This window comes from Ictidomys tridecemlineatus, chromosome 2 (assembly GCF_052094955.1).
Source record: "Ictidomys tridecemlineatus isolate mIctTri1 chromosome 2, mIctTri1.hap1, whole genome shotgun sequence".
Lineage (NCBI taxonomy): Eukaryota > Metazoa > Chordata > Mammalia > Rodentia > Sciuridae > Ictidomys > Ictidomys tridecemlineatus.
The window spans coordinates 174,819,822-174,845,794 of NC_135478.1; the positions used below are offsets into that span (position 1 = coordinate 174,819,822).

At 33.5% G+C, this 25,973-nt stretch overlaps 1 protein-coding gene across 2 annotated transcripts in view; it reads right to left on the bottom strand.

Moving 5' to 3' along the window:
• Nucleotides 1–4,226: 4,226 nt before the first annotated feature.
• Nucleotides 4,227–25,973, bottom strand: part of Orc5 (origin recognition complex subunit 5) — a 67,103-nt gene continuing 45,356 nt past the window's right edge. The window contains exons 13-14 of one of the 2 annotated variants that reach the window (XM_005319463.4): nucleotides 13,102–13,214; nucleotides 4,227–4,776 (exon numbers count right to left, since the gene is read on the bottom strand). In XM_005319463.4, coding sequence (XP_005319520.1) covers nucleotides 4,731–4,776; nucleotides 13,102–13,214 — 159 coding nt within the window. In that variant the 3' untranslated portion in view covers nucleotides 4,227–4,730. Of the gene's footprint in view, nucleotides 4,777–13,101; nucleotides 13,215–25,973 lie in introns of those variants that run through there. The other variant, XR_013435169.1, reaches the window with a different exon arrangement.

Consider the following 25,973-nt stretch of genomic DNA (forward strand, 5'->3'; position numbering starts at 1 on the left):
ATGCAGATTAAAATCCAGTGGATAGCCCCTCAATTCTAAAAAAAATAAAATATATTATGACCAACTGAGTAACTCCAAGGTTTTAAGCAAGAAATAATTTCTCTAGGCATAGCATTCATTTCTAGGTGACAAGTATATATTTCATGATAATAGCTAACATTTATTGATCTTTACTGTGTAGTAGGTATCTGACTTAGATTTCAACCTTGGTACAATTAACATTTTAGACCAAATAACTCTGTTATGGGTTGTATGTTTTAATATATTTAGTAGCATTCTTGGCCTCTATCCTCCCTCACCCCACACTCAGTAGGGACAATCAAAAATGTTTCCAGAAATTGCTTAATGTTCCCTGGAAGGCAAAACTGCACCCACTTGAGAACTACTGCCTTAGATTTATCAATTTATTCCATTTTGAGAACAACTATGAGGTAAATCCTATTCTTCAATGTACAGGTATATAAGCTTTGCATCACTATAACAAAATACCCAAAATAATCAATTTTTAAAAAAGGAAAGGTTTATTTGGGCTTCCAATTTTGGATTTTTCATTCCATTGGCAATTGACCCTTAATTTTGGGACTGTGGCCAGACAGTAATCATTCGAGCATGTGGCCACAGAACTGAGCTGCTTACGTCATAGCAGCCAGGAAGTCAGAGATTAGAGTCCTTCTATTTCATTCAAGGGCACATCCTTAGTGATCTAAGTTTCTCCCATAGTGCCCCTCCTTTTTCTCCCCATATTTTTTATTGCTCCTAATTATACATAGTGTTGTTACATATTCATATGTTCACACAATATAACTGTAATTTGGTCAATGGCATTTCCAGTGTTCTCCCACCCCTATTCTACTTGTCTCACTTCAATTTTCATGAGACCCCCGCCCCTTTCTTTTCCTTTTTCCTCATTCACAAAAGAGAAAACACATGACCCTTGACTTTTTCTTGGTTCTGAAGACTGAACCCAGGGGTGCTTTACCACTGACATCTCCAGTCTTTTTTGTGAGACAAGGTTTTGCTAAGTTGCTTAGGACCTTGCTAAGGTGCTGAGGAAGACCTCAAACTTGCAATCCTCTTGCCAAAGGCTCTCAAGTAACTGGGATTACAGGTGTGGGCCACTGCACGCAGCACAACCCATAACTAGTAAGTTTGGCTTACTTCATCTAACATAATGTTCTCAAGTGCCATCCATTTTCTTGAAAATTACATTTCATTCCTCTTTATGGATGAATAAAATTCCATTGTTTACATATACCATTTTTTCTTGATCCATTCATCCACTGACAGACACCGTGGCTGTTTCCATAGGTTGGCTATTGTGAATTGTGCTGCTATAAACATGGATATGTATGTATCACTATAGTATGCTTTCTTTTTTGATGTTTTGTGGAGCTAAGGGTTGAACCCAAGGTCTAGTACATGCTAGGCAAAGTGCTTTACTACTGAGCTACATCCCCAGTTCTTATGACTTTAACTCTTTTAGGATAAATATCGAGGAGAGGTATGGGGGTTGGGGGTTATAAGGTGGTTCAATTCTTAGTCTTTTGAGGAAACTCCATATTGATTTCCATAGTGGTTTTACTAATTTACAATCCCACCAAGGGTGTAAAAGTGTTCATTTTTCTCCATATTCTCACCAGCATTTCTTATTGTTTAAATTCTTATTTTGTAGCTGTAGATAGACAGAATGCCTTTGTTTATTTTTATGTGGTGCTAAAGATCGAACCCAATGCCTCACCTGTGCTAGGCAAGTGCTCTGCCACTGAGCTATAAGCCCAACCTTTGTATTCCTGATGGCAGCCATTCTAACTGGAATGATGCGAAATTTTTTTGGCAGGATGGGTACCAGCGATTGAACTAAGGGGCACTCAACCACTGAGCTATATCCCCAGCCCTACTTTGTATTTTACTTAGAGACAGTGTTTCTCTGAGTTGCTTGGCACCTCAATTTTGCTGAGGCTGACTTTGAACTCGCATTTCTCCTGCCTTAGCCTCCCAAGCTACTGGGATTACAGGCGTATGCCCCGATATGAAAGTTTGAGTAATTTTGATTTGAATTTCACTAACTTCCAAAGATGTTGAACATTTTTTCATGTGTTTTTTGGCCATTTGCATTTGAGAATTGTCTTTTATCCCAAAGTGTTTTTGGCGTCTTTGCTAAAGATCAGATGACTGTTAAATCTCTGTGTCTTCTATTCTGTCCCATTGGTCTCTGTTTTCATGCCAGTAGAATGTAGTTTTTGTTATCATAGTTGTATAGTATAATTTGAACTATAATGATATCATAGTATAATGATGCTTCTAACGTTATTTTGGCTTAAAATTGCTTTGGCTATTCTGGGTATTTTATGCCTTTTGGGGGGCAAGGGGTAGGAGGGGGATCTTTTATTCTTCTAAATAAATTTTAGGGCTGTGTTTTCTTAACATTGTAAAGAATGTCATTGGTATTTTGATGGGAATTGCATTGAATCTATATATTTTGTACTCTACCCTTTAAAGCCAACCCCCCAATAGTGTCACAGGCTGTGACCAAGTCTTAAATACATGAGCCTTGGGGGAATACTTATCCAAATCATAACAGGTGAGAATACTGAGACACAGACAAGGTAAATAACTTGTCTAAGGCCACATAGGCGGTAGTGATATAGCTGTATTTGATCCAAGATAGTCTGACTCCAGAGCTAACTTCTGTCCTGACTTGATTCCTTTGTCATTTAAGGTTTAATGAGATGAGGCTTGATGGATTAGAATCCTTTCTAGAACTTGAAAAAGATTGCTCATCTGTGAGGATTGCTCCAGGGTTTGAAAATGATTTGAAGTAAGAAAACATCTATTTTCTAATGCCCAAATCACTTTTAGACCTAGGCAGAGTAGATACTGAGAATTTATGTGCCTTAACAAAAATATCTGCCTTAACAGAAACATCTGACCCACCAGTCAACATAATTCTCATCATTAGATTTTTCCCTGTAATTGGAGATTCATATCTTCCAATTAAAAATTTCCATTTGCAGATGACCCTTGTTAAAATGCTGATATCCATTTTAAGCTCTATTAGTCATAATTTAAATAAATTAACTGAATTAGTGAGTCACCTAGCAAGTCATCAGAAAGTAAATTAAGCCAAACAGCAAAGTTCTGATGGTCTAATCAGAGCAAGGAAAATGTAGTTACAAGGTATTATGAAGGGAAGCCACACCTGGGACTGGCATCATGGGAGGGGTGGTATAGGAAAGAAAATACTTTGGGCAGGAAACAGGCAATCAGCAATGAAACAATGTCACTTTGGGGAAATTTTGCCTCCTTTCTGTCCGTATCCCCAGTTTTCTATTGATACTCTCCCCCACTCAGCGTTTTTTCTCAAAATTCAGATAAGCCCATGACAGGCTTCACAGCAAACATGTGTCTGCATAGCAAAATATGAGGGACAAGAACTGTCCCAGTGGCACTGTTCTTCCTTGAGTCGGCTAAAAACATCACTGCTACTTTGATGAGATACAAGTGTCAAAATGGGGGAAACCTAAACCTGAAGCCCCACTACATATGGTTCTGGTTCCTAACATTACCATTTTTTGTGGAAGAAAGACTCTGAGTGAGGATGCTCTTATCCACTAGTTGTGGATGCCACTCTTCGGCTGAAAAGTATTCCCTTGCTACATTACAAAGGGAGGCAAAAAGGAATTCCATTCCTTTTCTCGATATTCATTACCTCTAAGTGGATACAAAACTGCTTCTTTCTTTTAACCAGAGTCTGTCAGTAAGCACTACATAAAAAGGCTTCTATCAAGGAACACCCACTACGAGAATTTTTCTTCCAAAAAGAAACGAAGGAATAAAATACCACTGAAATTTAAACTAGACTCTATAATTGAGCAGTTTAAATCAGCTTAAAACAATTTTCAAGCATTCAAATGCTAAGAGAAAACTTCTTCAAAAACATGAACAGATAAGAAAATCAGAACCAAGGTTCACAACTGATAAAACGTGAAAAAAAAAATACTGTGGAACTCTTAAAAACCAATGATTAAAAAGGAAGAAGAAAAAAGAAGAAAACCATATGCTGATAAAAAGCTAGGTTGGGTGGTTAATTAAAAAGAGTGACCAGATAAACATTATACAAGTAGAGTGAAGATACTTAGTAGGCTTGAGGATGGAAAACTGGTCTACATCTGATCACACTACCTTGATGTTTGAGAGTATCATTGTGAAAAGAGAATGCAAGCATGGATTTTTAAAAAGAACTTGTATTTATTTTATTTTGCAACTATGATCTTTTAAAACAGTGGCCTTAGGAAATCTGCTTTGGCAAGCAACTGCAGAGGCTCCTGTGGAGAGGAAGTGAAAAGACTGGGCATATAAACAAGGGCTGCTGGCACATTCAAAGCGCAGGGGATAGTTCACAGAGCAAAACGTAGTCCTAAGTAAATGGGTTTCAGGCAATTTCAGTGTTAAGATAACATCATTAAGAGTAGAACAGATTGTGCTCAAACCCTGCTGTTTATAATTAACACGTTGCTTCCAAATACTCCAGGGTCCCTGGTAAATAGTCTTCTGCTCATATTCACCCAGACCAATCAGAATATTTTCATCAGATTCCATGCTGGGCCAGCACCTGTTTGGACAAATCCAATAGAGCCAAAGAACTCCTTTCCCTGGCCAGCTAAGTAGTTGGATGAACACAGCTTGGCTTAGTCATTGTCACAGTGTCCATATGGCTTTGAAGCTTGTTTTCACAAGAAATCATACAAGTATTTTATTATGTCAAAGTTCACCGTCCTATAAACAAAAACAGATAACATGTCAGCATTCTTACCTCTGGATTGCTCAGCTTTGTATGATTCTGGGAACCACATGCAAAATAATACACACCTAACACTAAATAATCTTATAGTGCTATCAAATGTATCATGCTATCCTTGACACTAGCTTTTCAAAAATGATGCTAAGAACACATTTCATTAAAAACTTGTTTTCTTATTTTTCCATAAAGTTTACTTTTCTAAAAAAAATAATGAAAGAAAAAAGAAAAGAAACAAAGTTAGAGCTAATCAACATGCTGTATTTCAATTACACTACAGAAAGTTTAGATTTCATTTGAAAGCTATTTGCTTTTTGTCTAATAATCAGAATAAAGTAATTAGAGATGCAAAAGTATTTAAATCTTCTTTGCTTCTGAACATTGTTTATCTTCCAAACACCTGTTCTATCATTACATAAACGCAGAGCTCATCTGTCCTCATTTGTAGTTTTCATTCTTTTCAGTCTTTTAGCAGTGGTTGACCTGTAAGCGTATTGTAACTAAATCTGTATGATCCAAGAATACGATTCAACAGACGATGTGGATGTATATTTTTATACTCTGATGGCAGGCAGAATAAAATAGCAGAGAGAGAGAGACATATAATTATTTTCCTTTCTTCAAACTCATTTTTCACTATAAATATTCAGACTGGAGGTTTATTATTTGAATAAATGGTCAAAATAATTAGATATAATGATCTAGCAATAAGTATAAAATTAAAGCCTTAAATATTCAATTCTGCAAAAATAATCATCCATGCAAGAACAGCCTTTTCAAGATTCAGTAATTGCATGCTCTTATTTATTAGACCATCACCAATTAATGTTTTTGCCTATCATTTTGTAATACACTTTCTAAAAAAGTTTCTAAGCAAATGACTGACATATCAAATAATTTTTTTAAAAAAAATTGGACAGGGAACTACAGATACTGCTTATGAAATACATTTAAAAATAGCTCAAATGAGATTGTATGGCTGCTGTGGTACCTAATATTGGACTAAAAATTAATTGTTCCAGTGTAACAGTACCTCTCTGAAGAATACCAAACCTTTCCAAATGGCATAAAAATGCTGCCAAAATAATCCTGCTATCATTAATAGTGATAAGACAACTAAAAATAGTTAAATTTAAAAAAAACTTTTTGTCTCATGCAAAAAGACACAAAAGGTATGGTTATTAAATCATAATACTATTGTATTTTTGTGTTTTCTTTTATCCAAATCTTATTAAACTCCTAAATTTACAGGCAATAAAGTACCTATAAAAATAATTTTTATAAACATTATTTCTAAATAGCTTTAGTTGAAAAGATCTTTTTTAAAGAGGATTAAGAAAGGAAACAAATATAGTAGATTACTTTTAATTACTGATAAAGAAGGGAAGTGGCATTTGTATCTCTCTCTAGGCACATTGCCATCAATGAGTTTAGGTATTTAGGTGATAAACCTAAAGCGACAAAGTAAAATGGACTTAATGTTGTTTATTGGTGAATTTTTTTTTTTTTGACTTGGGTGAAAACAAGAAGTTCAGAAAAAGATAAGATGAAACAATTAAATTCCAACAGTAGTGGAACCTTTAAATTTTACAATTCAATAGAATGTAACATATACAAAATAATCAATATGAAGCCATGCATATTAGAGATGCAAAAGTATTTAAATATAATATTAAGGTGAAAAGGAGAACAAAGAATTGAAACTATGTTGTGATAGCTATAGAGAAATGTTTGTCCAATGGACCGGACCATACTAGAAGAGGGCATAAACAAATGAAAATACTTCAAAATTCATTTATGGTAGGATTCCTTAATTTTTTTAGTAATCTATTTGTGTTACTATAACATAGTTTATGCAATACAGTTTTCTTTAATAAAAGGACTGATTTTAAACCGCAAGAAACTTAAATGTTTTTATTTATAAAAATTTTACTACATTCTATTTCTTTGCTTTGTTACTGTGAAGTTCTCAAGTTGCTTTGTTACTGTGAAGTCCTCAAATCGAACAGTATAATTTTTAGACTTGTAAACAACTAAACGAATCAGGAAGCAAATATGTAAGATTGTTCTTTTACAACAACATTCTCCATCATTCCTGCTGCCCTCAATATAAACAAGTAACTTGCCAATTGATAACCACATACATATACTTTTCTAAAAAAAAATCAGAATCTGATAGGAAAAACACAAGGCAGCATCAAAAATTACCACATATAACAAAGATAACTTTGTGCTAATCCACTTTAAATCTTTTTAAAAACTTTAAAAAAAAGTTTTAGCTTATTAAAAAGTGTATACATTTGCATTTACTTTCTCTGGCTTTTCTTGCATTCAGATGTGTAGTAGATTCACATAAATAGCATTTTAAGATTTTGGATTACAACATAGTACAGGATATTCCATCTCTAATGGAACACAAATCAATTGTTATTTAAAGTAAGCAGCTAGAAAGAAATAGGATAAACACAAAAAAGTTAGTGACAATTTATGAGGAGAAATTCTTAAATCAGAATTTCGAGTGATAAGTTCATTATATGAAATACATTTAAGAATTTAATTTTGTCTATATCTTTTTATTTCATTTGTTCAATTATTTTACCCTGTATTGAAATACTTTTTTCCCCATAGGGACACTATTTTATTTCCTTTTTTTCAAAATTTTTTTTTTTTTAAGTTGGAGATGGATACCACCTTTATTTTATTTATTTTTATGAGGATTGAACCCAGTGCCTCATGCATGTTAGGCAAGTGCTCTGCCACTGAACCACAATTGCAGCCCTCCTTTTACATTTATGGGCAATTTGAGTTTAGGTTCTTTTTAAAAATTTGTTTCTTCTGATGACTTGCAATACTACAACATTAAATTGCAACCTTCAGTTATCTTGTTGTCTCTTCCCATTGACTGCAGAGGAAAAACAATTGTAAACTTGTAATTTCCATCCACATTGAGAACATTCCAAGGATAATATTTAATAAGCTTTTCAGTCATCTGTCATCTCCCATATTCTTATTTTTATATCATGTTCATTTTCTGGAACCAGATTCCTACTGCTGCTCCTCTCAGATCCAGACCATACCATGCACCATCTACTACCCACCTTGCCATTATTGCTTAGTCAGTGAACAACTAGCATCCAGTTCAGTTCTTCTATCCATCCTGAGACCTGCAGCAGCTTAGCAACTTTATTGCACATTTGTCTTTCTCATCTCCACTGACTTTTTTACTCTCACTATTACAGTCAGAAATGTTCTTTCTCTAAAAACAAATTCAGACATTCTTCCCCAAATCCCATTTTGTTCCATTTAAGATCTCAGTAACACCTTAGGAAAAATCAGGTCACAAACTCCTTCACTTTTCCTGACCTCTAAATACCAAATGTGTGCCAGTCATTGAACTATCAGCCCCCGACTGATTTACTTCCTTCCTGCTCAACTTAGACTCCATACTTCATCACTTCAAGTGTTCACGTGCTAACATCCACTGAACTCACCTGGCAAAACCCCAATACCATGTGATTTCAATTACAATTCTTTGCTGTCCTAGTATCTAGCATATGGAATGCTGTTGGAAAAGATCACAAGTCTCACAGATTGGTGCCACTGTAAATTCAAGGTCAAGAACTTCAACCCTCCCAGCAAGCTACTTTCCTTGTCAGCATTTTCTTCCATTCCCCATGGTGGCTATTTCAAATACTACATATTTCTCTCAAACTGCTACTACTTCTGCCTTTAGTCACAATTTTGCCTTTATGTCAGAGAAAATAGAAGCCATCAGAATAGAACTTCAACTTTTTGCTACCAAACCTTCAAACTCAGCTCCATCCAACCTACCTTTTCTTCTTGTTATAATGCAAGAGGATTCCCCTATCTCATCCAGGACTCTTTCAACTCATGTTCCAAATCACATAGTTAGATAACATTTCAAAGACTTTGTGAATTAAATTAATCTTTTTCTGGTTTGTAACATTAATTTTCTGCCACTATGGTTTGCCCTACCAACATTTAAATATGCTCAAATCTTTAAAAAAAAAAAAAAAAGAAGAAGAAGAAGAAAGTCCTAGAATATAGGCTAATGAGGATAGGATATAGCTATACTTGTTGGTGTATCTTCCCAAAGACTAGCACAGTGTTGAGTTTAAAATGGGCAACACTATAAAAGTTAAATGAATTAAGAAATGAAAAAGCATATATGTACTTGCTGCATTTACTTTTTTCACAAATACTATTTAAATGTACTATAATTTGATTTCTACCATATTAGTGTTCCTGCTAAAGTTACAAATGTCTGCTTTATCATTCCATCTTGGCAGCAACTGACTTTTAATTACTAGTCTCTTTCCTTAGGTTTTCCTAGTTTTCTTGTATATACAACTATATATATATATATATATATATATATATATATATATATATAGAGAGAGAGAGAGAGAGAGAGAGAGAGAGAGAGAGAGAGTGTGAGTCTACTCAAGCTCATATCAGGAAAACTTTGTTTTTATCCTTCAGAAGTAGAATTTTCAGTAATTATATAGTCTCTCTCTTTTTTTTTTTTTTCTTAAGGCTATGTAAGAAATTACTGACTGATTCCCTTATTTTAGACATTTAGGTTTTATCTTGAGGCCTAAAAATCTGTTTTCTGCCACAGATGTCTGAAAGTAGGCTTACCTACCTCTTCTTTGATACCTACCCTTGATTCTGCATAAAACCTCAATTTGGAATGTGACTATTTCTTTAGTTTCTTCCTGCTGCCCCCCCCCCCCGCCAAACAGGCCCACATGATTTCCTTCCATCTGAAATTTTACTGTTATAGGTAAATAGAGGAAAACATGCAATAATTATCTATTTAGCACTTATTACGTTTAAAGCATTGTATTAGGTTTGAGCATAAGGCAGTGAGAGACACAAATACAGTCTATGCTCTGAGTTTCATGGACTTATTTTACAGAAATAAAGATCAATTCTAGTTATTCAATTATTTATTTAATTAAAACAAATGGGACCTTCCTAATTGGGTGTGTCTGGGTTGGGAAAGGAATGGTCATGTTTCAGAAGGTTTCTTTAAGAAACACATTTAAACTGAAATCTAAAGGTTATGTAGCAGTTAGCCAGATGAAGGAGAGGAGAAGTTGGAAAATGTGCATATGCAAGAATGGGAAGAAGAATGGTGAATATAAAAAACTAAAAAAAGGCAAAGTGGTTAAATTACAGATACCAAAGGGAGAAAGCATATGTCAGATATGGCAGGCACAAGGGCTATGGCAGGGACAAGGGCCACAGTGTTTGAGTCTTACAGGCTATTTTAAAAATTCTGGTTTTTATTCCAAGAGCTATGGGAAACTAAAGAAAATTTTTAAAAAGGAAAACGACATTACATTTTTATAAGATCATTCTGGTTATCGTGTCAATAATAAAGTAGATAGAAGATTAATTAGGAAGTTACCAGAGAACAGATGATGATGGCTTTGTCTAGAGTGGCAAAGTACAAATGATAAAAAGTGAATGAATGTGAGATATACGGGAGGAAGAAACGTCAAGATGATTCCCAAGTTTCAGGCCTGTGTAACATGGTGAACTGCAGTGCTGATCACAGGTTAAGGGAGCACTAAAGAATAGCTGGATCTTTCTTTTTTTGTTGGTAGTGGAAGCAGAGGTTAGAATTTCTAAGTACATGTGTTTTTTTTTTAATGTATTAATAGAGCTGGGAAATATCCAATAAAGGTAAAATATTTTATAAAAGAGGTCTAGCCTTTAACAATAGAGGAGTTACTAATATATAGGTGGTTGAAGTCATGCGTGTTACTAAAATTGCCTAGGGAAAGAGTACTATATGAGAAAAGTGCTCAGGCTCAAGCTTCAAGGAACAGTTCTATTTAAAGGTCAGGTGGAGCGGGTAAACTGGCAAATAGACGAATCTTAGGAAAAACAGTAAAAGAATAAAGAGGAAAACAATACTGTGGAATTGTGAAACATAAGAGAAGAGAGCTTTATTAAAAAGAGTGGTCAACAGTGTTAGGTGATACTGCAAGTACAAACAGCCTGAGGATGAACAGAGGTTCTGGAGAAATGGGGTATATGGAATTCTGAGCACGGGTGGAAAAATTCATGTTAGAGAGAAAAAAGGATAGAGAAGCGGGAAGGTGGGGCATCTCACTAGTAATTCACGGAATTCTCAACTAAAGGTTTCAATTTTTTTCTTTATTAAACAGTGGAGGCTGAATAAATACAGATGTTAGGACTTCTCATTTGAAGAGTCAAGAATCTTACAGCAGAAAATAAGTCTGCGAACCACATGCTTTATTCTTCAATACATAAGTTGAAATAGCTGGGAGGTTGGTAGAAGATAATCACAAGGACAGTAATGCACTAGAAACAGAAAGTCTTAAAGAAGTTGAAGGCAGTAATATTCTGGAAGCGGCAACAAGAAGGAAGAATGTCACTGAAATAACTTTCAAGCTTGAAGTACTGGGGTTTGGGAAAGTAAAGAGCTGCCAGCCACAAGGGATAATTCAAGGGGAAGTAGTATCCTCAGGAAAGAATCAGGTTTTACTTAAGGCAGTAAGGAAGAAAATAAGAAAAGGTAAGGATATGGAAGACAGGAAAAGAATGGGAGGCTAAATCAACAGGAAAACGCAAAATGTTATGAGGATGTGAGAGTGAAAGAGGGTAGATGTGGGATGAAGGAGGTGCTTACACTTTGGATATTGCCCATGGGAAATTGGAAAAAAAAAAAAGAAAATACAAGTAAGAAAAGAAGTTACAGACTTCCATGGCAAAATAGCAGGCCTATGGTTCCTGCTCCTTCCTGAGGTGGCAAACAAAAAGTGCAAATCTCTGGATGTGGTTTAAAATCACTGTGATGCTATGATTAAATAACATATATTCAGTTTGTTTCAAGTATATTCTCTATGATAAGGACCCACAAACCTTTTCTCTGAAATAAAGATGTGCTATTCCAAAGTTATGTCTTTAGTAGAAGCTATTAGATATAGAGATTTCAATAACATCCAGAAGAAATTTCTGCTTAATCTTCTCTGTGTAAAAGTCTTCTCAGAACACTAAAGTCCTTACTTCATGTTTTAGGGTTTATATTCCATCAAAATGTGGCAAATAACTATATCACAGAAATATTTTTTTCTTCAGTACTAGAAGTTACACACAGGAGACCTCTATCACTGAGCCACATCTCCAGCCCCATTTATTTTTTTTTATTTTGAAGCAGGGTTTCCCAAGTAGCTGGGATTATATAGGCATGCAAGCTGTACTGGCAGTATCACAAAACTTATAATTCAGAAGGGACGTAGCCAACCGGTGGATTTCAGAACCTCAATAGGTTGTAAAATTCACTGGAAGAACTCCACAAATCCAGACCCAGGTCAAGCACTGTTTTTAGGCTTAATAAATAATGACTCAGCCTATATATTTTAAATTTTGAATACATGTAAATACTTTGATGATTAATTTAAAAGTGACACTGGAATCTAACTATCTATCCAAAAAGATTGGGAACACTGTTTTATGGATTGTCATGTTCAACCTCCTAGTCTACATATACAATACCTCTTCTACTGTAGTCCTGACAGATCATTATCCAACTGTGACCAAGGGATGAAATCACATTTACATAAATGGCCATTACAGTGAGGAAGCTCGATATGTTTTTAGACAACTCTCATTTTCACAAACACTTTCCTCCCTAAACTTCTAATGCTCTAGAATTACTCAGATGACCCATTTTGCAAATGATAGACTTGGAAATACTTGAGACAATTAACATGTCCTTCCTAAGGCTTTCCTCTTATGCCTCATACCTCAGTCAGGGAGATCCAACAGTTCCTCAATTCACCACTCTCCTCCTTGTGTCTCTTCAACATGTACCCATTTGTCAATGCTCCTCTTAAAACTCTAAAGGCAGCCCAACACACCAGATTTCATGTGTCTTTGGCAACAAAGAATTATATCTTTGGAAAAATACACTATATTGTTATTAGTGTTATCTAAGTCAAGATTTTTATAGCTAACAATCCATTAAATCTCACCTTGCTATGACCATTATTCCAGGCTAAGGTCTTTCAGAACCTTAACTTTTGCCATCTAACATATTAGCTACTGCTCCTAAATTTATGTCATTGGTAAGTTTAAAGAGAGCTATCATTCTACAGTAAAGCTTGTTCATTATTGGAACTTAAATGATCTTTTCTTGTTTAAATGACTAATGATATTATATTAGAAAGAACATTAACTTTTATATTTAATATATCATTTATATAATCCAAGATATTTTATATTAACTATCATTCTACTCTTACCTTGCTACAGCTCTGATGAAGTCTAACGAAACTGTGCATTTGTATTTTGGTCCTTCAAGCTGATCATCATGGCCAACCAGGGTTAACAGTTGAAGAGTCACTAGAGAAGTAATCTAAAAACAAAAGAGAATTTTTTTTATGAGAAACTGCTTTAATGAGATTACATGATATCTTTTCTAAAACAGTTTATGGTACCTTTGATAAAGACATAACTGAGCCCACAGAAATATCTGCAAAGAATATGACTACTTTGAAATTTGTACGCACAAACTTGTATATATGTTTAAAATCCTAGTTTTATACTAAGCATTGTTTTAAAAAAAAAGTCATAATTTAACCTCTGATTCAAACTAACAGTCACCCCTTAAGGATTCCACTAAACACAGTTTTGCTTCATTAATGACTCAGACATAAATCTTTAAAAGTTACAAATAAGCTACCAACATTCCTTCTCTACATAATAAGCATTTTACGGAGTTTCTATCTAAATACAGAATATCAAATGTATACTAACTTGGTAATCAATTAAAATGGGGATTTGGGTTTTTTTTTTTTCAGAGTTTTGTAGTTGGTTAGAAGAGAGATAAATGCATTCTTCTAACTTAGGCTTAGTCTTACTTTATAACTTGCTACTAATCAGGCAGTCAGGGAAACACTAGAATGATTAATAATGACAAAAAACAAAGTGTATTTTGATAGGTCAAAATCAAGTATGAAATAACCTCACATTTATAAGTGCTCTGAAATCTAAGAAAGTAAGTTAATCCAAGCGCTGAAACTCAGAACAGCCCAATCTTATTTTTGTCTCTTATAAACCAGCAGAAACAAACAATCAGCAATGACAAAATCTGGAGACTTGGTAACGTGTAACTGCTTTAGGACAATATAAAAGAGTTTTATTTATTCATTTATTTAGATACTGGGGATTGAATCCAGGGATGCTTTATCACTGAGCTATATCCCCAATCCTTTTGGTATTTTTTAAATTTATTTTTTAGTTTTAGGTGGTCACAATATCTTTATTTTATCTTTATGCGGTACTGAGGATCAAACCCAGTGCCTCTTGCATACCAGGTGAGCACTCTACCACTGAGTCACAACCCCAGCCCTCCTTTTAGTATTTTGAGATGTGGTCTGGCTAAGTTGCCCAGATTGGCCTTGAACTTGCAATTCTCTTGCCTTGGTCTCCAGAGTAGCTGGGATTACAGTTATACACCACCATAACTGGCAAGAGATAAAAGTTTAAATAACTTTCTGGGAATTCAAATGCTCAATTTGTAACTAATTTTCTCCTTCCTTGCAGTACTAAGGATTAAACCCAGGGCTTCTTACATGATAGGCAAACACTCTACTGCTGAGCCATAATTTGTGTATAATAATGCTTTGCAGATAATAATATTCTGTGAATAAGAAAAACAATAACAGCAATAGTGCTTTGCTTGGTTTTAAGTACCATATATACATAATCTCATTTAGTCTTCATGAACCTACCAAGGGGATATTATTATACTCATTTTATACAAGACTCTCAGAGATATTACATAACTCTCCCAGATCCTAGAATTAGTGGGTAGTTAAGAAAGAAAAACCTAAAATCCATGCTCTTCCTACTACTATACTACACTTTTATGAATTCCACTACATTTCCTATTATGATTTTAATTTAGTTATTTAGTATTTACTTAGCTGTCATTGTTTATTAACAAATTAAAGGGCAAACAGATGGTAGATATCAGTATTTTACATAGAAAATACTACAGTTAGTTAGCAAATATGAAGCAATATTTTTTAAAAAAATAGGTCGTAACAACACATCAGAATGTGGAGCTCTGCATTAAAAATGTTGGCTTTAATTTCTAATTCAATATCACCTATCAGGGTATACCTTGAAACAGGTTTTAGAAATGCTCTAGGTGTTGAAAAACGTATGTTTTATGGCTGCTGGGTGCTCTATTCTACATGTCTATTAGATCAAGCTTGTTATTTGTGTTGTTCAAATCCTACATATACTGTTTAAAAAAAAATACTTGATCTATCAAACCTGAGGAGTAAATTCTCCCACTATGATAAGGGTGGGGGGACCTCTTTTTCTTCTTGTAATCCTGTTAATTTTGCATTGTAGTTTTGCCACTATGTTATTAAGTGCATAAAGATCTAAAATTACTATACTTGTAGAACAGTGAAACTTTTTCACTATTATATAATCCTTTTCTTCTTCAGTAATGTGTTTGGGTTGCAGTGTATACTTCCTCATATTGATACAGCTATATCAGAATTCTTTTCTGTGCTATGCCTATTTTCTATGTTACTACTTATGATTTTACTTTCAAGTTTTATGTTTTCTTAACAGTTTATTTATTGAGGTACTGGGGATTAAACCCAGAGCCTTGTACATGCTAGGCAAGTGTTATACTACTGACCTACATCCCCAGCCTGTTTTCTTAACTTTAGACAATTTGCATTCAAAGAGCATGTAGGGTGACTCAGGTGGATCTTTCAGTTGGACCATATACTCCATTTGCTTTTATTAAGTATAATGATTTTCTATAATTTTATTTCTAACATGTCAACATTTCTATTTGTCTCTCCTTTACTACATGTTCTTCTCATTCCTTGGTTGCCTTTTAGTGTACTGAATTATATGTTCTCATTCTATTGTTTTTACTCTAGCACTCTGGAAATTGTTTTACATTCTATCTAAATTCCAACTTCCATTTTGAATTTTTTCTTAGTTCCCAAACTATTTGGGAAATGTTTCTTAATTGCTAACTTAACAAGTTTTTCTAGATGATGATGATGATGATTTGCGGGGAGGGGATGCAGAATGTGGTCTGAATACCAGCTATCCTTTGAAATTTGTTGAGGCAGTTGGTTTTCTGGGAGGGGAAAAGGCTGTACAGGGACATGGGTATCACTGTAACAGAAAGTGAAAGTGATCATGGTGGCTACCCTGTCTGCCTCTTCTGCCCACAAGGTGTCTGTCCCTGTTTGGATAGAATGTCACCAGCCAATGACAACTGAACACAAAACATGTCTACCATCTGGGATATCTCATAGGGGCAAATGATGTGGGGTATGACACGTTTTCTCTCATACATGCATGTATATAATATCCTCCATTTTTCTTCTTACCTGCAAAGCTTAAAATGTTTTTTTAGGGGGGAATTATATCTGTACTGAACATGATAGGCATTTTTTGTCATCTTTTATAACAATACAGGACAATTAGATTTGAGCATCCAAGGATTCTGGTATCCACAGGGGTCCTGAAATCAATCCCCTGCTGATACTGGGGGATAACTACATTAACTAAAAAGAAAAACAGTGAAGGTGTCCCAAAATTTAAAGGAAGGTTCACTTAATAATGAAAAAATTCAGGTCCTTAAGACTTTCACTATGAAGGTATGAGACATAATATGATGAGCAAACAAGGAATAAAATAGTCTTTGGGGGAGGGTTGTATAGTGCTGTAAGCCAAGATGAGACAAACTATATCCTTCCCAGATCAGAAACAGGTAGAAATCCATGATAAGCCCTGAAATTGTAAAGAATGGGAAGATATATAGAAAAGAGTTAACATGGTCTCTTTATGGCAAACTACATTAACTTCAACCCTTTCCAAAGGGATTCATTTGCTATAATAGGTTACTAATAGTCATTTGAAAATCATACACTAAATTCACTTTATTATTAACAGCAAGTCTCCCTCGTACTTTTTCTTTTAATATAGAAGAAAACATCAATTACCTTTTACTTTGCCACTGGCACTTCCTTACAATTCTTATAACTTCTACTTTCCTATGATTCAAATATCCTTACACATTTAATTACATTCTTTAAACTGTGTAGTAAAATAACTCTTCCACAATTTTCACAGAAAAACACAAAATCTGTCTTTTATCTACTCAAGTTTGAATATTCAGAAATATTTCAGATACCCTATTTTATGACTTTTACTGCATTAGTTATAATAAATATTCAAAGCAAAATGTTGGAACCAATAGTTCCTTGAAGTCACTTTCATTTTATCAGGATTTCATGTATAAACTGATCATATAAATTGTGCAAAAAAAGCATACAGTATCACTTCAAGATAGCAGTCAAAAGTACTCCAAGACTTTTACTGCATTAGTTATAATAAATATTCAAAGCAAAATGTTGGAACCAATAGTTCCTTGAAGTCACTTTCATTTTATCAGGATTTCATGTATAAACTGATCATATAAATTGTGCAAAAAAAGCATACAGTATCACTTCAAGATAGCAGTCAAAAGTACTCCAAGATATTAATGATTGATCAATTTTGGGAGGAGATGGAATTTAGGAAAAAATAATATACTAAAATCTAAACTTAAAGAAAGTAATTAAGTTAGAATTTAAGTTTTCACATTAAAAAAATATAAGCCTCACTTCAGGGGTTTTTCATTAATTGACCTTATCATATAAAAATTAATCAAAAACTCAACATACAAGTACATAGCTGAGGAGAACAAATATTATATAAAGTAATGTGAAAATACACCAACAATTTAAAAATACTTTCCTAGTTTATTAAAATATTTACAAAGTAAATTGGAATAAATAATGAACAAGGATTACTTCAGAGTAATGTTTTGAATCTCATACTCATTTATAACTATACTAAATGAACACTTTTGGAAAAACACATATGAAGCCTTTGTAAAGCTTTTTCTATGCCTGAATAAACACAAGAATATTCAGGTTGGGGATGTTGATCCATGTCAAGTGCTTGCCTAGCATGCATGAGACCATGGGTTCAATCATCAGCACCATAAAGAAAAAAAAATTCACCTTCCTTTCCATTATCTAATCCTCACATTATTTAATTTTTATTTCCAATTGTATATTCATGAAACTCTTGAGAACTTACTCTAGGTAATGTGTACTCAAAGATAAACAGAATCACAGAAAATGCTTATTTACTTTCTTGAACTTTAATTGTTCATGACAATATAATGGGCCCAGATCTTCAGACTAGCACTGAGATCTAAGTAGTCTGGTACGGTCAGTGTGTATAAGATAGAAGTCTCTAGACAGTAAAGGAACACAGACTCAATCTCTGTTTAATGTGTATGCATTGGCTAGTATAACCAATTCTAGAGGTAGAGCAGGTCTTTCCCATCCAGCTGCTGAAGGTTCAATGACAAATCACTCAAAGCAAAGAGATACACAGAAGTTGTTGCTGTTGTCAGGTTCCCAAATGTAGAAAGTGATTTATATAGTCTCTAGTTTAAGGAAAGAATAAATTAGAATATTTTACAGCCAATAAATTAACATCTTGGAATGATTTAATCTTTAATGGGAAAAACTCTCTTAATAGTAAATTGCACTACAATATCATGTAATCTTTTTCAGCACTAATTTATAAAAGGCTTCTATTTCAATTGAGTTTTGAATGACCCTGAAATATATTTTATAATCAAACACTAACAAAGAAACTAGATGAGAAAGAAAAAAGACATAAACTAAAGAACTTCTAGTTCAAACAGGATAGCACAAATTCATATTTATTACCCTTCCCTGCTAAATACAACCATAAACCCTGGAAATAATATGAGGCAACCAAAGAAGGACTCTGAAAGGTGGAAAGAGATGGTAGACCATTCAGGGACCCCAGGCCTGGAGGAATAACATAGGGAATCATCAAACAGCAGAAAGTGAGTCAGGCCCTGCATTTCCTGATCTGCAACCCAGCACAAGAAGGTTACCCAGATAGATTCATCTCTATTCTGGATTGAAGAGAGTACTGCCCAAAAGAACTGGCAATTCTGTATCTGGTAAAACTATCATTTGCAAATAAAGTGGAAATAAAGACATTCTTAAACAAGAGAAAACTAAAGAATTTGTCACTGGCAGACCTATCTCTAAAGAATGGCTAAAGGAAGTTCTTCAACAAAAAAGAAAATATAGAAGTAGTAAAACAATGAGAAGGAAAAAAGAACAATAGAAATAGCATATATCTTGATAAACACAACAGCATGTGTTCTTCTGAGTTTTCTAAATCATTATATGATTAAAAATTATAAATATCATCTGATACTCAAGACAATGATATAGAAAGAGTGGAAAAGTAAAAGGAACAAAATGGAAGTAAGGTTTCCATACTTAAAGTAGTAAAACATTGATACCACTTATAAAACTATTTATAACATATAATCATCACCATCTAACCCAGAAATTTCAACCTTAGGCATTTATCCCAGAGAACTATATATTACATGAAAACTCATTCATGAATGTTTATATAGTAGCTCTATTTGAAAAAGCTGAAAAACGTCCAAGAACTCGGATGTTCTTCAATGGGTTAATGGTTAAACAGACTTTGGTACATCCATACCATGGAACACTACTTGGCAATAAACAAGAACTACTGATATGATCAAAATTTGGATAAATCTCAAACTACTGAATTAATCATGCTGAATAAAAAGCCAATTCTCAAATGTTATGTTATATGATTCTGGTTGGGAAAAGGGAGGGAGAAGAAGAGGTATGGTTATCAATGGTCAACAGGAAGTCTCCTTGTGATGATGGAACTGGCCAGTATCTGGATTACTGTGGTTGATTTGCAAATCCACACACAAGATAAAATTTCATATAACCAAAGACACAGAGACATACATAAAAATGAAAACATGTAAAGGCTGAGAGTGTAGCTCAATAGTAGAGGATATGCTTAGCAAGTGAAGGACTCTGTTCAATACCCAAAACCAAAGGGAAAAAAAAAAGAAAAATCATAAAATCAAACAACAAAAATGAACTTATGTAGAAGTGAGAAAAATATGAATAGAATCAGGAAATTGCATTAATGTCAATTTCCTGGCTGTGATTTTACTATAGTTTTGTGAAACTGAAGGAAACTAGCAAAGGATACACAGGAAGAAACAGCCCATACTATTTTTTACAGCTGTAGATGAATCTATAATGATCTAAAAAAAAAAAAAAAAGTATAATTCAAAAATTAAAATGATAAAGTATTCAAAATACATAGGGGGTTTGGAGTTAAATTTCAAAATGTTTAAGTATCTATGAAGCTACCAAAATTGACTTATAAAATATATGACCCATATTTACAAAGTTTTTTCAAAATATTTTTAGTTATAGATGGACACAATTCTTTTATTTATTCACTATGTGGTGCCGAGGATCAAATCCAGTGCCTCACGTGTGCTAGTAAGTGTTCTATCACTGAGCCACAACCCCAGATCCAGAATATTTTTCAAAGGCCATTTGATAAAACAGGCCTTTAAATGGGAATATTAGAGAAAGTTAATTTTTCAATATTGATATGCAACTGGGATAGGTTTTTAAATGTTTATAGATTTTACATTTTATCCTACTTATAGGTACACGATTAGTTATGACTTGTAGTTCAGTCTCAAGGAAGATTCTTATCCAATGATTTCATGCTGTGTGCCCATAAAAATTCTTAGTTGCCACAAACCTGGGGCTAGTAAAACTTATTATTTCTTATATTGGAGGATTATAGCAAAACTGTAATTGTATCAAAATCCTAATCTGAGTGTTCTATTTTCCTAAATTATTTTTATTTCTATTTTTTTTACAAGACAATTCTATTTGTGTTTATTTCAGGGTTATTAGAACTATTATAAATTTACTAAAAAGTAAAATTTTCCAATGTAAAAATAACTGCAAAATAAAATTCTGACTAGCCCATCAAGACAGAAACCGGAAAATCAATGCCTCATTTAACGGATGAGAAAACACACATCATAAAAGGTCGACTAGAATGAGTTCCTAGTCAGGCACCCCAAACAAACAAATACATTTCACAATTATTTAATCTGAAAGACCCAGTAAAAAATACAACATATATGACATGCTAGAGGTTTACTAGAAAACATTTTAAAGTTCTAACAACTACTGTTAAATTTAAGCACTTAAGAATGGTCAGTCAGAACAATGCCTTCTTTTGGGTGTTGATGAATATTAGAAAACGGTTTGCCAAGACTATTACTACCATGAAAAAAAGACCTCAGAATTAGTCTGTGTGCTTTTATTTTTCTCCTACTGTCTCTCAAAATTCTGGACAATGACATACATATAAATTGGTATTCACTCCTCTCAGGGTCTAGCAGAGGATAAATCTAGAAGAGTGGGGAAAAGAGAGCTATCAGAACTAACTAATAATATTAGCAAATATGGGAAATTAGTGGTGTAAAGACCAGAATCCATTTATTTTGTCTAGGTTCTATGGCAGGCATTGTGCTAGACACTTTCAATTTCTTTAAGCCTCACAATCCCCCATCATTAGGGCCTATAAATAAATCTTTTTTTTTTTTTTCAGATGAAGAAACAACCTCAGAAAGGCTAGTAAATTACTCAAGGTCACTGAACTAACAGCGTTTAAGAATAGAATTGAATGCTATCTGAATCCAAACCCCACATTCTTTATATTACTTCAAATAGGAAATTGCAGAACACAGGTAAGAGAGAACTTTGTTGGGATACGATAAGGGAAATTTCATGGAAGAAGGAAAAGTAAGTAAAATGCAACTCTGTCAGTATTCCACACTAAAAGAGAGCACTTGAGGTTAGAAACCCAGGAGAGCAAGCACTGCTGATATAACAGAAAAAAATTCTTAAATGAAACCAGCAATAAAGACAAAGAAACATGTTCAAATGCAGGCAAATGTCCTGTCCCATGAATACATAATAGTCTCAAACAGTAATAATCAACAATCCTATCAGCAAAATAGATGAGTAGGATACAATATTAATGTAGAATTTATTTAACCTAGTGACATGAAAACCTTCCATAAACTAGACTGTATATTTGAAATAAACTTACTGTTTTTAAGGCTTAATTTTTAAAAGATATATAATTTAATTTGGGGGGGCATGATTTTTTAAAATCAGAAATTATTAGGCAACAATGAAACGGTATCCAAAAATTATAATTTGTGAATTAGGGATCATTTACCCCCCAAAAAATCATGACTATCAATCATATATATAGTAGCTGAATGTACTAAAAGTTATAATAAACATTAAAATCTTTTAAAGAAGTAATCATGAAAAGATCTTTCCTGAAACACAGGAAACATTTTTAAGAAAGGTAAATTTACCAATTTGTAAGAAAATTATTAATCCCTTTCTGGTCTTCCATAATCTATAATGACATATTCTTTTGCAAATAATGTTCTAATTTTAGGGGAGATATACTGTTTTCCACAGCTGCTTTTCTTGTGTATTTTTTTAAGCTCAAAGTTGAATGAATGAAATTTTAATAAACTGAAAAGTAGCCTAGGGAGTAGATTTTCTTTTTCAAAGTCAGAATTTAGATTTAAGAAAACACAAACTAAAGTTTATGGGTTTTGTCTAAAAAACAAAACAAAACAAAAAATTCTGGTTGTTTCAGTTCTCAGTTTAACAACAAACAAACAAAATCCCTAAAAATCTAAAGCTTGCTATTCAGAAAGAACTGTATTTTCCTGGCTTTCATATATTAGCACCATTTTGATAGTTTATGAAATAGTTTACCTTAACTTAAATAATTTGATTCAAAAGACAAAGTATATACATTCTTCTTTTGCCTAGCTCCTGTTATGACTGAGACAGTCACATTGAAAAATAAAAAATGAAAATCACCTTTTAGACACAATATTTTTTAGATTTACATCTTAAATGGAGTTGTACGATATTTGCTTAGTTAATCTTTGCTCTGTGTATTATTGTGTTCTTTGTTCTTATCCATGTAGGGGATGAGCTGATTATTTATGTCTTAACAATAGGAGTTCATGTATCACAGTGAGGATTTTTTCCCCCCTTAATCTGAGAGGCAGTCACTAACAAGCTTCAGCTGGAAATGCTTGATGTAAAAACAGTGTGAACCTGTTCCTGGGCTAATAAACTGTTCTTTCTGCCAACAAAAGAAAATCAATTTACAACTGTAATTAATTTTTAACATGCTCATTATTTTTATAGGTTGGTACATATGTCAATTGATTTATGAACTATCCTATCTTGCTTATCCTGGAGGAGCTTTACAATCTAAAATATGTTAAATTATTTTTAAAAAATGAACTTAATATATGAAATGTCAATGGATAAATTCCATATAATCCAACAAGCACTGCATTTGATCTGTTATCGACTGATGTGATGATAGTTCATGGCACCTATCAATAGTTCAACTGACATTTTTATACACAAAAATAAGAGGTGAGTATGGACAAAAGAGGTGAGTATGGAAGAGTTGGGCAAAAATTGTCAAAGATTGTCAACTTAAAATCATCATCATGAATTTTTACTCCCTGCTCCCCAAAAAGAAGAAAGGTAGGTTAAGTCTTCAAACATGCTCAGGTAAACAAAAAACAGCTACATTTTTATACATAAAGGGACTAAAGATAGTATCTTTAATCTCTGAAACTTTTAAGCACAAAATGTCACAAATATTAAGTAGCCACAAAGACCTAAAGTGCATATAAGCAGAATGGGAAGTCATTCAATGAGTGAATCTTATGTTCATAGTACTGTACACAAGATACAAAAATGAAAAGACCAGGTCTATGCCCTCAAAGAACTCAAGATAGAAGGAAAAAAACTTATAATAAAATGATGACACACTTTGAATGCTAGTAATATGAGTAAACAGAATTATCTGATTGCAGAGAAGGGAATGAGTTAATAGGAAGGAAAAATGTGGATTCATTGTGAAATAGCATTTGAGGGTGAACCATGAAGTCAAAAAGAGCTCAACAATTGTAGGAGATCTGTACATTGTAAGAATACAAAAAAATAAAAAATAAAAAATAAAAAAATCAGTCTTCTTCCAGAGAGAAAAGCTTATTATAAATTGTGTGTAGGGTACACAAAGGAAGTGACAGAAATTGGGCCAGAATGAGATGGGTCTTACAAGAAAGGTTATGGAATGCAGACCTGGTTCTGCAGATAACAGAACTCATTAAATAAGTGTAAGCAGAAAAAATAAGACCAAATTTATTTTTTAAGGTTTATTCTGATGCCTATAAGGAAGATGATCTACAAAGGAAGATCAGATAGGAAGCTAGTTCAGTAGTCTAAGAGATGATTAAACCTATGGACTTAAGTCAATGGTGATGGAGATGAAAATAAGAAAACATGTTCAAAAGACAATTAGGAGGAAAAACAGACAAGGATTGTTAACCAGCTAAATGAAGGGGAGGAAAAGAGATTTTGGAGATAATTTCTCCATTTAGGTAAAATAAAAACCACAACTAAAATATATTACATGTACACCATATAGTATATAATTAGTAAAGGATGAATAACTGGTTAGTTTTAAAATTTAAGGCTGAAACTCATAGGAAAGGTTTAGGAATGATTTGCATTACCATACCAATGCATGATACTGGGACACTGAGGTACAATTCAGGTTCAGTTGCAATTTGGATGAAATAAGGGATAAAGGATCAAATACAGAATTCAAAAGCCATCAACATGTATGCAGCATTTTGTGCCAGGGGAATAGATATGACAGTTTTGGGTAAACCTAGTTCCATTTCTTATTTCAAAGTATAGGAACATGATTACTTTCTATTCTATGTATTTAACTCTCTAACCACCATTCAGAGTGCCTGAAGGTCAAGGAGCAATCAGGTTCTAAAGGTGACTTGGGCCCAACGAAAAGAACAAGATTTTTTATTTTTATTTTTGCAGTAGTGTATCTATGAATGGGTAGGGATGGTATGCCTATAAATGGAAAGGTATGGCCAAGTCTCCTGCAAAAAACTATAGTTGTGGGCTAACAAGCTGTCACTGGAAACTCCCTTAATCATCACCATTTTTTGATCATTGTTTTATAGAAAAAATTTAAAATGTAGCACAAATTTCCATAATAAAGAATTTTTCCAAATTCTTTCCCCTAAACTATTCTTATTAAACAACTTTTCTCATTAAAACAGTCTAATCACAAAAGCTCAATACAATATGGACTTTCCTACATAGGCCCTATATATGCATTTGCAAGCATGTATCTATACAAACTTTTTTAGTGTGTTTTTAGCTCAAAATGTGCTAAATAAAATCAAATTTATTGGTGCTAAGTGTATTTGGCATAGTTATTGGAAGCAATAATAGGTTTTGAGAAAGGCAGTTATAAAATATTGCCTACAAAAACAAGGTATCAATGTATTATTTTATACAAAAGTAGAAAGCATAACTTATGCTTTTTTTTTTTTTTTTTAAATCTCTTAGGCAGTATATCATCCTTAAGCCATGGTTCCAGTTTTCTAGGGTTTAGTAAAAATGCTTTACTGCTGCACTGACCGTGGCTACACTGAAGAAATTTAACACCAGACTTAGGGAAAAGAGTAGGAGAAAACTGTTCTTTTACAAATGCAAATAAGAAAACATCATTTTACCCTGGGGTAGTAGGATAAAATATACTGTATTTTTTTATTATCCGTGGTAATATTAGTATTCTTTACAATAGTGAGCTAGTAAAAATCATAAATCAACTTTACTCTTTTTAAATCATGAAACATCTATAAAAAGCTTTCTAAAAATCTCCTGAAATAGGCACCTACTGCAGAGTAGTGTGATGGCAGAACAGTAATATATCCACACCAGGGGTAGGAGGAGATTTGAGAATCTCATTTACTGCACCAGTGGAGGCTGAGCATCATGGCGGTGATGCTCTTAGCTGCTAGAGAAGAGCTGGCTTCTTTCAACCAACATCCCTGCTGACCTATTCATCAGTGAAGTAGGCATTAAGTAAGACTTTACCAATTTGGAATGGAATGACTCTCAATCTCAGTTGTGGTTTAAAAAAAAAAACAAAAAACTAAGATTATTAGAAAATGTTGGCATTCAAGATATTTTCTGTGATTTACATAATTTACTTTAAT